The sequence below is a fragment of the Indicator indicator genome, chromosome 29, assembly GCF_027791375.1.
Source record: "Indicator indicator isolate 239-I01 chromosome 29, UM_Iind_1.1, whole genome shotgun sequence".
Lineage (NCBI taxonomy): Eukaryota > Metazoa > Chordata > Aves > Piciformes > Indicatoridae > Indicator > Indicator indicator.
Genome location: NC_072038.1, coordinates 1,703,824 through 1,719,318, shown reverse-complemented (window position 1 = coordinate 1,719,318; position 15,495 = coordinate 1,703,824). Strand labels below are relative to the sequence as shown.

General features: G+C 44.9%; 1 protein-coding gene across 1 annotated transcript in view; it reads left to right on the top strand.

Moving 5' to 3' along the window:
• Positions 1–3,579: 3,579 nt before the first annotated feature.
• The window catches only part of LOC128976609 (protoheme IX farnesyltransferase, mitochondrial), a 138,644-nt gene continuing 126,728 nt past the window's right edge, over positions 3,580–15,495 (top strand). Inside the window, exons 1-3 of the mRNA XM_054393908.1 lie at positions 3,580–3,622; positions 4,711–4,835; positions 6,693–7,002. Coding sequence (XP_054249883.1) covers positions 3,580–3,622; positions 4,711–4,835; positions 6,693–7,002 — 478 coding nt within the window. The remainder of the gene's footprint in view (positions 3,623–4,710; positions 4,836–6,692; positions 7,003–15,495) is intronic.

The following is a 15,495-nucleotide window of genomic DNA, read 5'->3' as shown; positions in this document are numbered from 1 at the left end:
ATATTCTAGTGCCCTTCACTTTGAACCCAGAATCCTAGCATGGTGGGGTTGGAGGGGATCTCTGGAGATCATCCAGTCTAACCTCCCTGCTAAAGCAGGGGCACCCACAGCAGGTTGCCTAGGATCACGATGTCCAGGTGGGTCTGGAATCTCTCCAGACAAGGAGACTCCACAACCTCTCTGGACAGCCTGCTCCAGGGCTCCAGCACCCTCAAAACAAAGAAGTTTTTCCATGTGGTGGATGAACCAAGAGAGGAACACCGAGACACCATGTCTTCTGTTACATGCTGTGCCCCCATAAAGCAAATACAGTAGGGCTTCAGCTGCCTGGGGCAGAACTGCACCAAGCTCTAGCTTCCCCCATGGTGTATTACCAACCTAGCCAACAGCCACAGTGCTGAACTGATCTGTAAAGGTTACCACAACAACAGCAGGATGCCATCTTATTTATTTTGCACTTGGCTTTTTAGAGTTCCCTATCTGAAAGTACATCAGGTCTCTGCGGAGCTCTAACATCAATGCCACATTCTATGAAGCAGGCAAAAATATAATATTTGTACAGTCGGTCTTTAAATCATTTCCTGACAACAAATCAATCTTACACGAAGCCTTGTTGGTGTTATGAGTGAGAGAAGGAGAGATGTGGAGATTAGAAGTATAATAACAGTTTGCTGTCTCCACAAATTTGCCCTTTCACGTATCAAACCACTGCGTTCTGCGGCTGAGATCTAATTAAGCCTCACCAATCAGATTTATGACAGTGCTAATAGGGGAGAGGATCGTATAATGCTGTTAATATCTGCTCCATAATTAACACTAATGGGAGTTGCATGGTTAAATGCCCCTTGCATCACCCTCAATATGGACCTGGAGGTGCAGTGTTTACTTTCTGAGTAATTGCTCATGGTGGCAATTAGCAACAAAGGGAGAGATGCTTCAGGAATCACTCTGCCCCTCAATGGGGCTTGACCTTGGAGCCCTGGGACAGGAGATGAGCCCTTTCCTGCCACATTCCATGCAGTCCTGTGACACTGGTATGAGCTTTCATGAGCTACATTTTGGGGAAGGTGCTAAGAGCTCCCTGTACCCCCTTTTCATGGGATAGAATCTTAGAATCCATTGGGTTGGAAGAGACCTCTAAGGGTCACCTAGTCCAACCCCCCTGCATTAAGTGGGGACACCTCCAACTAGATCAGGTTGCTCAGAGCTCCATCAAGCCTGACTTTGAATGTCTCCAGGGATGGAGCCTCCATCACCTCCCTGGCCAACTTGTTTCAGTGTTCCATCACCCTCATAGTAAGGAACTTCCTCCTATTGTCAAATCTAAATCTCCCCTTCTCTAGTTTAAAACCACTGCCCCTTGTCCTATTTCCCTTCTAAACAGTCCCTCCCCAGCTTTCTTGTAGGTCCCCTTCAGATACTGAAATGCTGCTTTAAGGTCTCCCTTGATCTTTCTCTTCTCCAGGCTGAACAACTCCAACTCTCAGAGGCAGTCTTTGCAGGAGAGGTGCTACAGCCCTTAGTAGTTTCTTGCCCACATGAGCTAATCTCTGGACCCTTCAGTATTTTGTGGAGCCAACCTCTGCAGAATCAGCATTTTGCAGGACCAAACCTTCAGTAACAAGAGCCAAAGTCTGTGGAGCCCTTTTAGGCTGAAATACAACTCTGACATTTGGATACCTGTGTCCACTAAAAATCCTAAGGTTTTTCCTCTCTCTGGAGGTAGCTTTAGTGGTTAAACCCAGACGGGTACCTGACATTCTGTGTGCCCTAAATCATTATTATTGTTTCACGAGGAGGAATTGCTCTGTCTCGAGGCCCATGGATAACATCCTTCTTAATTAGAAAAGTAGTGTTTTACCCCCCTCTCTCCAGGGGTGCAATTTATTGCCCAAGTGAAAGGCAATGAAATTCATTAAACCTTAAATCTCAGCCCTGACACAGAACACTCAGCTACCAAAGCCTTTTCCTCTCTGACCCAAACTGCCCTAAACCCAACCAACCATTCCAGCCCTCTGTGTTTGCTATGTGTTTATTTTATTTTTGCAGGTGTAAATTTTAAGTGAAGGCCAAAGTTACAAAAAAAACCTAGAGTGGCAAAGAGGACCTGTGATGTGATATATGCTCAGTGATGAGAACCTGGAGTAAAACAGGATATTACTGTAAGAAATGTGAAGTCCTAATCTCTCCCCAGGTCCCCAAATAGAAAGAGAGTGGAAATAAATGCTTCCAAGTAGGATATTCTTGGTGAATTAGAGTGAGTGTTTTCATTTTATCTTCCTAATAATGATTTAAGGTGACTTTTGTATGAATTTAAGCACTATAAAGAAATGAAAGCCTGGGAGGAAGATGGTTCTGAGGAAGATTTCCATGTTAAAATATTGAGGGTGATTTTCAAAAGCATTTAAGTGACTTATAGCCTACATCTCCTGAACTTAAACTCTTAAGAGAAAACACTTTAAAGATGCCTGAGGGTGCAATTATGCTTTACAGCTTGAGCAGTCCTCACCATTCCCTCCTTGTTCAGCCTTCCCCTGTATCTCACACCAGTTTTCAAACTATCAAAGCCTGTAGAGCTGAGTTCAAAAGCTATTTTCTCCCTTCAGGTGAGCAAGCTGAGTTGGATGAGCAAAGGAGTCAGCCACCCTCAGAACCTGTGTGAGGAAAGAGGATGGCTGGGTCAGGGTCAGCTCTTCAACCTGACCTCCTGCAATGCCAGACATCACCCAAAGGATACAGAAATCAAATCTTCATATTCAGAAGTTACTATAGGAACTAAGTATTTAATATTTTTTTACCAAGCCATTGGTCGTCTAATGCTCAGGTCCTTCTGGGAATACTTCTCCACATACTCAAGAATGATTTTTATTTTTTATTGGACCTCTCTCGGTTGTTTCACTAGCAATATGTGAACTCCACGGAGTCCTCCTGCTGCCACTGACAACATCAAATCTGCCACTGTCAACTGAACATGAGCCCAGGGACGCTGGGACGGGGAACTGCCACCTGAGAGACGGCCCAGGCAGATGATGCTTCGTACGCAAGGTCTCCGAAGTCTCCAGGCCGGCACCGATTCCTACCCCAAACCCCGAAATCCACCGAGCAGTTCTAGCCCTTATTACAGGTGTCACCCGGTGGGAAGCTGCTCAGGTACAAGGACCAAGGCTCAATCACATCCCGCTCCGGACTCCCACTCCAAGCACTATCAAGCCGCCCGGGACGTTGACGCTGCAGCGAGAAGCAGGAGGCGGGGAGCGGCGGGGCCTGAGGCACCAACCCGCAGCCGCATGGGCCCCGATCTCCGCGCTGCGGCCTGTCCGTGAGGAGCCTCCGGGCCCACCCTCCTATTCCGGAGAGCGAACCCCGCTCGGCTCGGCTCGGCTCGGCTCGGCTCCGCCCGGTCCGGCCCGACCCCGCTCGGCTCTACCCGGCCCGGCCGCTCCCACCTCACCCAGAGCCCCATAGGCCCTGTCCCCGCCCCGGGAAGCTCCGACCCGGAAGGCGTTTAGAGGTCATGGCGGGCAAGATGGCGGCGCCCAGGCGGTGAGCGGAGAGGGCGGCGGGAGCAGCGCTACGGCCATGAGCGCTGCCCGCCGCTGCTGCCCGCCCCGGGCCATGGCAGGTACCGCTGCCCCGGCGGGGTCTGGGTGCGGAGGGCAGCCGTGCCCGGAGCTGTGCGCGGCCGGTGGGGTGGGCAGGGCCGGGAAATGGGGCAGCGACTGGGGCCGAGCTGACCCTGGAACCGAGTAATCGCTGGGACTGCTCTGTAGAGTGGAATACAGAGCCTGTTTATTTCTCTGTGTAGTTCTCTGTGTGGGGATATAGGCGTCGTGTCACACAGGGGTGTCCTTTTCTTGCATTTGGCTACAGCGTTCTGGCCCGGATCAGCAATGTTGTGGCCAGCAGGACCGGGGCAGGGGTTGTCCCCCCTGTGCTGGGCACTGCTAGGGCTGCTCCTCGAATACTGGGTTCGGTTGTGGACTCCTCACTGCAAGGACATTGAGGCAGCGAAGCTGGTGAGGGGTGTAAAGCACAAGTCTTGTGAGGAGCAGCTGAGGGAACTGGGGTTGTTCAGCCTGGAGAAAAGGAGGCTGAGGAGAGACCTTCTGGTTCCCTGAAAGGAGTTTGGGTCCAGCTGGGGGTTGGTCTCTTCTGGCAGGTAGCAAGTGACAAGACAAGATGAAACAGCGTCCGGTTATTCTTACGTCCAACCTAAATTTCCCCTAGGAACGGTTCCCCAAAAGGGTTGTCAGGCCATGGACCAGGCAGCCCAGGGCAGTGGTGGAGGGAAATCCATGGAAGGATTTCAAAGCTGTGTCCTTGTGGTGCTGAGGGACATGGTTTTGTGGTGCCCTGACAGTGCTGGGTTAATGGTTGGGCTCAATGACCTTAAAGATCTCTTTCAACCAAAACCATTCAGTGGCTTTGGTGCTGCCCTGTGTCAGCTGTGTCCTTTCAGCACTGCTTGTGTCATTTCAGCAAGATAATTTTGCTGATAGCAGACAGAGATAATAAGGGAACAGTAAGTTATAAATGCATCTCTGGGGAGCTGAGACTTGGAGAGAAACCCCAGAACCCTTAGAGCAAGCCTCTGCTCTCAGTGCTTTCACCTGGAGCCTGAAAATTTGTTTCTCCCAGCCAGAGCAGCCCTGCTTCCCACTTACTGGAGTGTTCTCTCTCTTTTTTTTTTTTTTTCTTTTCTTTAACTAGGGTTATTTTTCTGGCACCTGAAGAACACTGGAGTACGGCAGACACCATGCCAGTTTGTGCACCTGTGCCATGTAGCCAATGGCAGGTTGATTACATTTCAGTACTTCCACTTTCTCAAGCGAATGGTAAGTCTGGGAGTGTGTTTATCCCATGTGTCTCATTCTTTAATTCATTTTGTCCCCTATGATGAATCAAAATAGAGATTAGTTGATAAAAATAATATTTTTCTTATAGGCTGAGTTCAGGCAATTCCAGACTTCTCCTTTTCTTCACTGGTGTCTAAAACATTTGAGGTTTACAGGAAACTTGCTGTAGCCCAGACAGTGCCTTGCACTGCAGCATGTCCTGTACTTGACAGGGCTTGTGGAGTGAGATGCTCATCTCCTGTTGAGAAACATGAAATGAAGTGATTTCTGAAGTTATCATCTATAAAAATGCTAATAAGGGAGTCAAGTCTTGGCTAGCAGTCAGACAAGTAGTAGATGAACTCACTTCTGGAGGGAATATGTTCTGCCTGATGAGTTAATCAGTTAATTTGAATCAAAACTCTGGAGCTTGTTAACTTAATGGGTTACATTCTGTAGGGTACTGCTAGTTTTAGGTATTGAAATTATCATTTAAACCCTTGAAATTGAATATCTTCTGCTTTGAAGATTACAGGTAAGAGGATGGTAGTGTAAGGATTGTTTTGTTCTTCTCTGAGTTGTATCCTGTTAGTTTTACATTAGCTATATCTGTGAAATATGGATGAGATGAAGTCTTGTAGCTAATGATCACCTTGACACAAGGAGTGTGTAAACCTGTTGGTATTTCTTGAGTTTCATTCCTCTATGAAGCAAGAGATGAGGTTCTCTTCCATGCTTCTGGAGATCATCAACGCTTCCCAACTTCTTTTTTTTTTGTCATTGGTTTGATCTGTAGTCACACTTTTCAGTGTCTTAGATCCCTCTTCCTCATTAGAATTATTAATGTGCAAGTTAAACCATCATTAGTTGAAAGCTCAGTCATTGTATTCCTGTCACTTCTGCTTGAAATACATAAAGCAGTTTAGGGAAGAAAATACATAGGACAAGGTAAATACTCTTTTTTTTCTTATTCTGTAAGAGCACTTCTGGCTTTTTTTCTCATATTTTCTATATGTTGGAAGATGCAAAATGTTTAGTGCTTGCATTGGGAGGCTAGAGTTGATATGGGCATGTGTGTACCTCTTTGTTTTAAAGATGAATTGATCAGTTGTACAGTAAATGATATTATCTGGTGCTGTGGAAGCTATGGAGGAGGAAGTAGTTTTGTCCAGAAGCAATTCTTCATGCTTAAGTTAACATTATTGATGCAGCTGTGAGTTGAAAAGCTGCTTTTGTAGTGCCTTGTCCAACTTAGAAAGCTTTTTGCATGTGAAATGAGTGTTTGAAATTCAGGCTAAGTCAGTCGTGGCATTGGAGGAAGTCGTTCATAGATTCATAGAATGGTTTGGGTTAGAAGGGACCTTAAAAGATCATCTAGTTCCAACCCCCCTGCCATGGGCAGGAACACCTTCTACTAGATCAGGTTGCTCAAGGCTTCATCCAGCCTGGCCTTGAACACCTCCAGGGAGGGGGTATCCACAACCTTTCTGGGCAACCTGTTCCACTGTCTCCCCACCCTCACTGTAAAGAATTTCTTCCTAATCTTCAGGCTTAATCTGTCCTCCTCAAGTTCCAATCCATTCCCCTTTTCTTGTCACTATAAGCCTTTGTAGTAAGTCCCTCCCCAGCTCTCCTGCAGCCCCCTTCAGGTAATGGAAGGCTGCTCTAAACTCTTCCTGGAGCTTTCTTTTCTCCAGGCTGAACAGCCCCAGCTCTCCCAGCCTGTCCCCACAGGGGAGGTTCTTCAGCCCTCTGCTCATCTTTGTTGTCCTGACAGGCTCATATATCAATAACATTGCTGAAATGCACAGAAATCTCTTCTTACCTCTTCATCTCAACATTTCTCTTTCTCTTTAGTATGTAACGCAATGCAACAGAGACCTCAGCCAACGAGCCAAGCCCAAGTCTGATTCAGTTGCCTCTCCTTTTCGTGAGCAGCTGGATCAAGAAAAAAAGGTTATCCAGAAGGTTAGACCTGTGTATCAACCTTTGTCTGAGCCACCAAGGAGGAGTGAGTCGAGAGAAATGAAGCCAGCTGCAGGAACTGAAGAGCTGGTCCCAGCAGCGAGAGCAGAATCCAGAGAAGACAGACAGTGGAAAGAGATGAAGCTGCGGCTGGATGATCTGCCGGGAATTTTGGCACGCTTGTCCAAAATTAAGCTCACAGGTACTGATGGTCATTTTTACACTTCTCTGCATCCTCTTTGATAGCCAGAGTTCTTCACATTCACAGATTGCATCAGGTTGGAAGGGGCCCTCAGAGGTCATCTTGTCCAACCCCACCCCTGCAGCTGGCAGGGACACCTCCAATTAGATCAGGCAGCCCAGGGCCACATTGAGTCTGATCTTGAATGTCTACAGGGACAGGGCCTCAAGCACATCCCTGAGCAATGTGTTCCAGTATTTCACCACTCTCCCTATGCAGAAATCCTCCTAATGTCAAGCCTAAATCTACCCTGCTCCAACTTCAAACCACTACCTTTCATCCTATCACTACAAGCCCTTCTAAGCAGTCCCTCCCCAGCCTGCCTAACCTTCCCCTTCAGAGCCTGAAATGTATTTATAAGGTTTCCCCAGAGCCTTCTCTTCTCCAGATGTTAGTGTGTAGGGTTTTGTGTGGTAATTCCCACTTTATTGACACAAACTACTTGGGTCAATTCCATCAAATGTGTGCAGGAAGCAGTTGTTTTATGGAAGCATTTGTTTTTTCCATTGCATTGGCTTAAAAACAGTGAGGAGGGGCCTGTATCATGTGGCCAGCTAGCTTTTGGATGTCATAAGCAAGCTTTAGTACAAAAATTCCAGTGAAGCTGGGTTAGGAAGTGAATTTACAGGCATTGTATTAAGAGAGACAGGAACCTACTGGAGAGAGTCCAGTGGAGAGCTGTGAGGATCATTAACAGACTGGAACATCTCTCCTATGAAGAAAGACTGAGGGATAGGTGTCAAGGGGAAGGTGCCCAGTGATAGGACAAGGAACAACAGGTACAAGCTGGAACACAGGAAGTTCCACCTCAACATGAGAATAATATGATGTGAGGGTGCTGGAGCCATGGAGCAAGCTGTGCAGACTGGTTTTGGAGTCTCCTCTGGAAACTTTCAGAACCCACCTGGATGTGTTCCTGTGTGACCTGCCCTGGGTGATCCTGCTTTGGCAGGTGGGTTGGACTAGATGATCTCTAGAGGTCCCTTCCAACCCCTAACATTCTGTGATTCTGTTTAAAGTCACTTGCTTTTGCAACCAAAGTTCTGTCTTATTTACTTGCCTTGCACTTGGGAAATCAGTATTTAAAATAGCACCAAAAGATAGTCTGAGTAACTTCCTATCTTACAAGAGAAAATGCTTGGGCATGACCAATTAAATTTTCTAAAACAAGGTAAAATTTACTTGTTCTAGTTAATGAAAGCAATGTTTCTTCAAACCAGCAGTTGCTTTGTAGCCTAACTGCATTTTCCCTGTTCTGATAGTGATGTTTAATGACTATAAATTACTTCTTTGCCAATAGGTAGTGCTAGATATGCTTTTATGTCTAAAGAAACTCAAATGATCTGACCACAGCCTTACGTCTTGTCTGTACCAGGGCCAAGAACAGAGATATCATTTCTTAAGTCCCTGCTGTGGTGCTCTTCCCAGGGGGTAAAATAAATTCCTGATAATAAAACTGTTGTCCTCTGCCATAATGTGATAAAAATCCTGATTTCAGTCTTTTTCCTGACACTTTTTGTCTTGCAGTAGGTATTGTTTGGTTCTCCTTGGAAAAACTGTACTGGCCACACATGGTGGATAATGGTCAATTAAAGCTTTCTCTAACAAAAAGCCTTCTAGTTCTGAGTGCTGATGAGACATGGACTCATAGATTCATAGAATGGTTTGGGTTGGAAGGGACCTTAAAGATATCCAGTTCCACCCCCTGCCATGGACAGGAACACCTCACACTAGATCAGGGTGCTCACAGCCACATCCAACCTGGCCTTGAACACCTTCAGTGAGGGGCATCCACAACCTCCCTGGGCAACCTGTTCCAGTGTCTCCCCACCCTCACTGGAAAGAATTTCTTCCTAATCTCCAGTCTAATTCTGCCCTCCTCAAGCTTCAATCCATTCCCCTTTGCTTGTCACTACAAGCCCTTGTATTAAGTCCCTCCCCAGCTCTCCTGCAGCCCCCTTCAGGTACAGAAAGGCTGCTCTAAGGTCTCCCTGGAGCCTTCTCTTCTCCAGGCTGAACAGCCCAAATTCTCTCAGCCTGTCCCCATAGAGGAGCTTCTCCAGCCCTCTGATCATCTTTGTGGCCTCCTCTGCTCCAGCAGCTACATGTCCTTCTTGTGCTGGGGTCCCCAGAACTGGATGCATTATTGCAGGTGAGGTCTCAGGAGAGCAGAGTAGAGGGGCAGAATCACCTCCCATGCCCTGTTTTGGACCTGGCAAAACTTATGTTCTCTGTATGTCCAAATGTCCTTCCTTTTTAAAAAGCCTCAAGACATTTCTTTTGTGCTGAGTACAGAGCTGGGTTTGTAGACTTGATGGAAGCAAAACCTGTCATTGGATACTTTGCTTTGTCACTTCTATGTATTAACCTTAGTAATTCAAATTGAGGTGTAAAAAACTCTCCCCAGCACATCCAGCAGTTATCAGATTATTGTCCTTACCATTTTGTGGCACATAGAACCTCATCTATTCCCTCTTTCTTCCTGCTGATGTCCCCCCATGCTGCTCAGTTTTAGTAGTATTTTTGTTTCTGTTGGGCTCACCACTGATACCTCACAAGTGGTATATGAGCAATTAGCTCTCCTGGCATATTCTTAATGAGGTGATTTCATTTGAGTGGCTCTTTTATGTGAACCCAAAAGCTGTGCTAGTTACTGAGGTAGAATTACATTAAAAAAAAAAAAAAAGTCTCCACAGATCCAGAAATTAAAAGTTAAAATGCCAACAAAAGTGACCAGACAGAGAGAGAATATGAAGTGTCATTTTAAGCACTTGAAATACATGTTCTTATGCATGCTGGTATCTCTTAGGTGTGAGCTCAGTGTTAGTACCACATCTGACTGTTGCTGGTGCTCCTTAAAATGGAAGTTTCAAGAACTCCAGTAAGATAATCTTTTTCTGCAGAAAAGGACTTTCTGTGATATTTGTGTGGCCTCAGAGCTGCTGCTTCTGTAGCTTTTAGGAGGCTCTTTTTTAAATGCAAAAGTCAATAATGACAAGCAAAGGGGGTACCACTTGGTTGTGAAAATAGGATGTTGAAAGTTGTGGAAGGTAAAGGTCGGAGAGTTTCATTCCCTTCAGACCTGTTGTTATGCATGAGTCTGTGTTTTGAGATGTGCTGTCTTAATCCAAGGTAAGTGCAGTAAACTTTGTACCATCAACATTCCAGTATTTGAAGAGGGCTACAGGAGAGCTGGAGAGGGACTTTTTACAAGGACTTGAAGTGGTAGGGCAAGGGAGAATGGCCTCAGACTGGAAGAAGCTCAATTTAAATGAGACATTAGGAAGAAATTCTTCCCCATGAGGGTGGTGAGGCACTGGAACAGGTTGCTCAGAGAAGTTGTGGAGGCTCCAAGCCTGGAAATGTTCAAAGCCAAGTTGGATGGGGCCTTGAACAATCTGGTCTAGTAGGATGTAGCCATCCCATGGCAGGTGAGTTGGAAATAGATGATGTTCAAGGTCTCTTCCAACCCAAACCATTCTCTAATTCTCCCTGTTGAGAAGATACAGAGATATAGAAACCTTAACCTGGTTGTGATCCTTAGGTATTTGGTGGGGAGATCTGAATGGAAGTCAAAAGTGTTATAGGAGTAAGTTGTGTGAAGAGGGGTTTGTGGGAGAGGAGTTCTGTTGTTCTGTATTGGTTGTAGGATAGTGTAGGGGATGAGTAGGGAAAATCCAGGGTGTAGTGTGTGGAGTAAGGGTAAAGAATTAGCTTTTTTTCCCCAACTGGTGTAATCATTGAGACAAATGCTCTATCTATGAAGAGTGTGGTGGTGCAGTTCTTTGATTTTGTTATCGTAAAAAGAAAAAAATAAATTCTCTGAGGTCAGTTTTTAAGCTACAAATGACACACAACTCGATTCCCTTCACCCATGACGTTCTGATAGATCTCATATCCTGTGTGGGGCTTTTTGGCAGGCTCTTTATTTATACTTTTTCGAGTATGAAATAATAAAAAAACAAACTCTGCATTATGCTAAAAAGGGACTTCCTTATGCCCTTTTCTCTTCCCGCTGCTCAAGTAAAGAGAATGTTTGTTTGTGTTCTGAACTGTAATTCACCTTTGGAAGGAAATGAGTTTAGCTATTACCATACCCTCCTGCTTCGTGTAAACTTCAGCTCTGGTGGCTCTGCCATTACAAGCTCTGCCTTACCAACAGGAAAAGTTTTCTGTTTATATTCTTTTGCCATGAAAAATAATTAGGGAACTTCTAATTACTTGTTGCATAGTCTACCTTTTTGGGTTCAGTTTCATCCTTTCCCTTCTTTGTAGTTAGTGTCTTGTGTTGGAGGATGTCTGACCAGCTGTATCTTACCATCCACAGACACGTGGAACACTACTGCAGCCCTGATAGGTTTTCAGAGTTAGAAATATTGCTGTTTTCAACTCCATCCTAAAGTTTGTGTAACTGAAAATCAGGAAGAGACATGAAGTTTTTAGGATGTTGGGAAGAGAGAGAACCAGGGGGAATGGATCCAGCCCAAAGAAGGGGAGATGTAGATAGATGTTAGGAAGAAGTACATCATAAGGGTGGTGAGACACTGGAAGAGGTTGCCCAGGGAGGTGCTGGAAGCCTCATCTCTGGAGGTTTTTAAGGCCAAGCTGGATGTGGCTATGGGCAACCTGATGTAGTGTGAGGTGTCCCTGCCCATGGCAGGGGGGTTGGAACTAGATGATCTTTAAGGTCCCTTCCAACCCTGACAATTCTGTGATTCAAAGTTATTTTTAATAGGAGGAAATTCTGATTATAATGCAAACATTGAGAAGTTCAGCTTGTCTCAGCTCAAGCTTACATCCAAGTAATGTTTTGCTAAGTGATCACAGATTAAAATGAAGATGGGCTGTGTGCAAAACCACAGGGGAATTAAACTTGAGAGTTTAGCTTGGGGGAAGTGTGACAAAGGCAGGAGATAAAAAATGCTGAGTGTTCTCATTAGGTATTTCTCTGATCTGCAAAAGTTTTCTCACCATTGCTCCTGTAATAAGAGTTGTCTTTGCACGTTGGTCTTTGGTGAGGACAACCAGCACCTTATGTAGCACTTGTCTGAGAAATGAATCTATCAATTAGGGTCAGATATAAACTGAACAGCTCACTTCTAAACAGTTGAACAATTTTTGCTCTAACTTGTAAGCATGTCAAGGATGGGGCTATGGCTTTAGTGTATCTCTATCTCTGCAGTGCCTAGTAGAGTTGAGTCCTGACTCCAGGCTGCCCTAACACAGATCTCCTTCAGAAAGTTGTACTAGAGCCTGTATGTTTCAAACATGTATCTAGGAAGGCCAGCTCTGGAACCCCCAGCACAAGAAGGATATTAACCTGTTGGAGAGGGTCCAGAGGAGGCCACAAGGATGATGTGAGGACTGGAACCCCTCTGGGCTCCTCACAGGAGGTGCTCCATCCCTTGCATCATGGTTGTGGCCGCTTCTAGATCTGTTCCAACAGGTCCATGTCTCTGCTGTTCTGAAGGAACCTGTCTTGTTTGCCAAAACCAGCTGGAATTCATTGGCTGTGTTGCTGACATATGAATATGTCTCTGTGCTGAAGAAGTGTTGAACTGGGAATCAGAAGCCTGAGGGTTTTTGCTACTGACATAGGATGTGATTAGGAGCATCCTACTTCATCTGTGTCTGTTGTGTATTTGCAAAACAAAGATGCTTGGCTATCCAGTGTTGTGTAATGATTCATTCAGTGATACCAAACCTCATGGAGCAACAAATAAAGTGCCTGTGTTGGGTTTGTAGGCTAAAAACCTGGGAGCAACCACTGTATTAAAAAATCCATTTGGTTTACTGGAGTTCCAGTCTGGTTTCGCTTCTTTCTGGAATAGTGACATTTATTGGGGCATTTGCTTTTTAAATGGCAGCTTTAATATAGCCAGAAATTCTGACAGTGGTTTATTAGTATATATTGTTTAGGTTATTGCTAGCCTACATTTATTCTTGGTTCTAAATATGCTTTGTACTCCTTTTAAAGTAGTTCTCTTCTGTGAGTATTAAACAGGAGCTATTACCCTATCAGAGAAGCAAAGCTTCATAGCAGCAGCTTTCTGGGAATGTGTTTGCCATGCTACAAGGAAAACTAATGAAGTAAAAATAAACTATTATTGCAGTTTAGTTTTTGCAAAGCATTTACAAATTGTTCAATGGTAAAAAGAGATTATCTGCTCTGCTCCTAAGAGTGCACTTGGATTTTAGAGGACGTGATGCAAAGGCTTGTTGTAAATCCTACATATACAGTTGCAAAGCAACCATGTCCTGGGCTGCATCAAAAGCAGTGTGATCAGCAGGAAGAGGGAGGTGATTCTCTACCACTACTCTGCTCTGGTGAGACCCTACCTGGAGAACTGCATCCAGTTCTGGTGCCCCCAGCATAACAGGGACATTGAACTGCTGGAGTGGGTCCAGATAAGGGTGCAAAGATGATACAGAGATGGCTGGAGAGCCTCCCCTATGGGGACAGGCTGACAGAACTGTGACTGTTCAGCCTGGAGAAGAGAAGGCTCCAGGGAGACTTTAAAACAGCCTTCCAGTACCTTAAGAGGGCCTACAAGAAAGCTGAAGAGAGACTTTTGACAAGGTCTGGGAGTGACAGGATGAGGAGCAATGGCTTTGAGCTGGGAGAGGGGAGGTTTAGACTGGAGATTAGGAAGAAATTTTTTACAGTGAGGGTGGTGAGACACTGGAACAGGTTGCCCAAGAAGGTTGTGGATGCCTCCTCTCTGGAGGTGTTCAAGGTGAGGTTGGATGGGGTCTTGAGCAACCTGGGCTGGTAGGAGGTGTCCCTGCCCATGGAAGGGGGTGGAACTGGATGTTGTTTAAGGTCCCTTCCAACCCAAACCATTCCATGAATCTATGAAATTGTGGCTCCAAATTTAAGTTTGCTTCAGGAGTCTGGCCTGCTGTAGAGTGCAGGTTGTAATCTGCAGCAAACCTTAGCTATTCCCATCCCCAAGCACATCTAAGTGTGAAAAGGAGACAGTGGTCAGTTGTGTAGCATCAGTAGTGATGATACATTTGACTTTCCAGAAACCAGAGTGTGAAAAGTAGAAGGGAAAAACTCCCATCAGCTTTTGGAAGACTTGTGGCCTTTAAGGAGCTCTAATAAAACAGTGAAATTTTGTCAAATTCAAGTAGAAATGCTTTTGTCCTTCCATGTGTACTGATGTGTCAGCAGTACAGGAGTGCAAAGGGAATGTAAAGCTGAACTGGTTTGCTTTGGCTTTCTAGGCTTTGATTTTGGCTTGGCCACTTTTTAATAGGAGGCAAATAAAATACTGCAGAGTGATTTGCATACTAGAAATACAGTCCAGGACTTTCCAAAGGCAGATCACATTGCAGTGAAGCTGAAGAGGAATGTGAAGAATACACTATAGAGTTTTGGAATGTTTTTTTGATGCTGGAAGCATCAATCTCTGTCACTGATCTGTTAGCATTTTCTTTTTCAATTACATTGAAATGGGAAAGAAATGTCCCCTGTTAATTTTTGGTAAAGCTAAAGATGTTTAAAAGAGTGAAAATTAGGTTTAGGCTGAGATCATAAGTTTAAGTCCTGGCTTCTTTTTGAAGAGCATATATAATGCCAACTCTCAGCAACAAATCTTGAAAGGATCAATTCCATCTCTTATGCAATAAGGTGAAGTTAATTTAGCCCCTAAAGCACTAACCTAACAGGGATTAAAAAACAAACAGAGTCAATGACCTCATTCCCTTGATGTGATCTCAATTAAATATACTTTTCCTCCATGAAAGTAGAAGATTAAGTTATTGCTTCCAGAGTAAAAGAAAATAAACTTCCCAGTCCAAAGGGAACATTTTCTTATTTACTCTGAACGTGTGGCACTCGAGTTGCGCCGGGCGATGAGAGGAGCGGGGGCTGCCTTGTGCTCAGAGCTCTGCCCAGGCACTAAAAATACCTGCTTCAGGGGGCTGAAGGGAGAGGATGGACCACAGCCTGCAGCCCTTTTAATGAGATCCTGATAAGTCACACTGAGATGACTGGCTGAAATTAATCTGGAGAAATCAATGGGGACTTTAATTAGTGCTGTGGCTGTACAGTATTAGAATTTCTTTGAGGTCAGTGCCGTGGTAATGTTACACTGACTGTTTGCCAATCTGCTCCACCTTTCTTCTCCTCCAGTTGGTGTTTGCCCCTAATAAATTGGTGTAAAGTGCTCTCTAAGATAAGTTTTAATTAAATTCTTGTCGAGAAGAGGTGTGATTTATTATGCAAAAAAAAATGAAGGTAACCACTCTCAGAAGTGCAAACACCACTATTTTGCCATCATCTTCTCCATGCATTTTTAACTCTCTCAGCTCTAAAGTGGTGCACTTCCTATTTTTTGTGTGTGTGTGTGTTTTACTAAGAAGGGTCCAAGAGTTTTGTCAACCAAGATGCTGTTGTGTTTATGGAATAAATGGGGCCAAGTCTTGTAGAAGTGGTCAATATCTGCA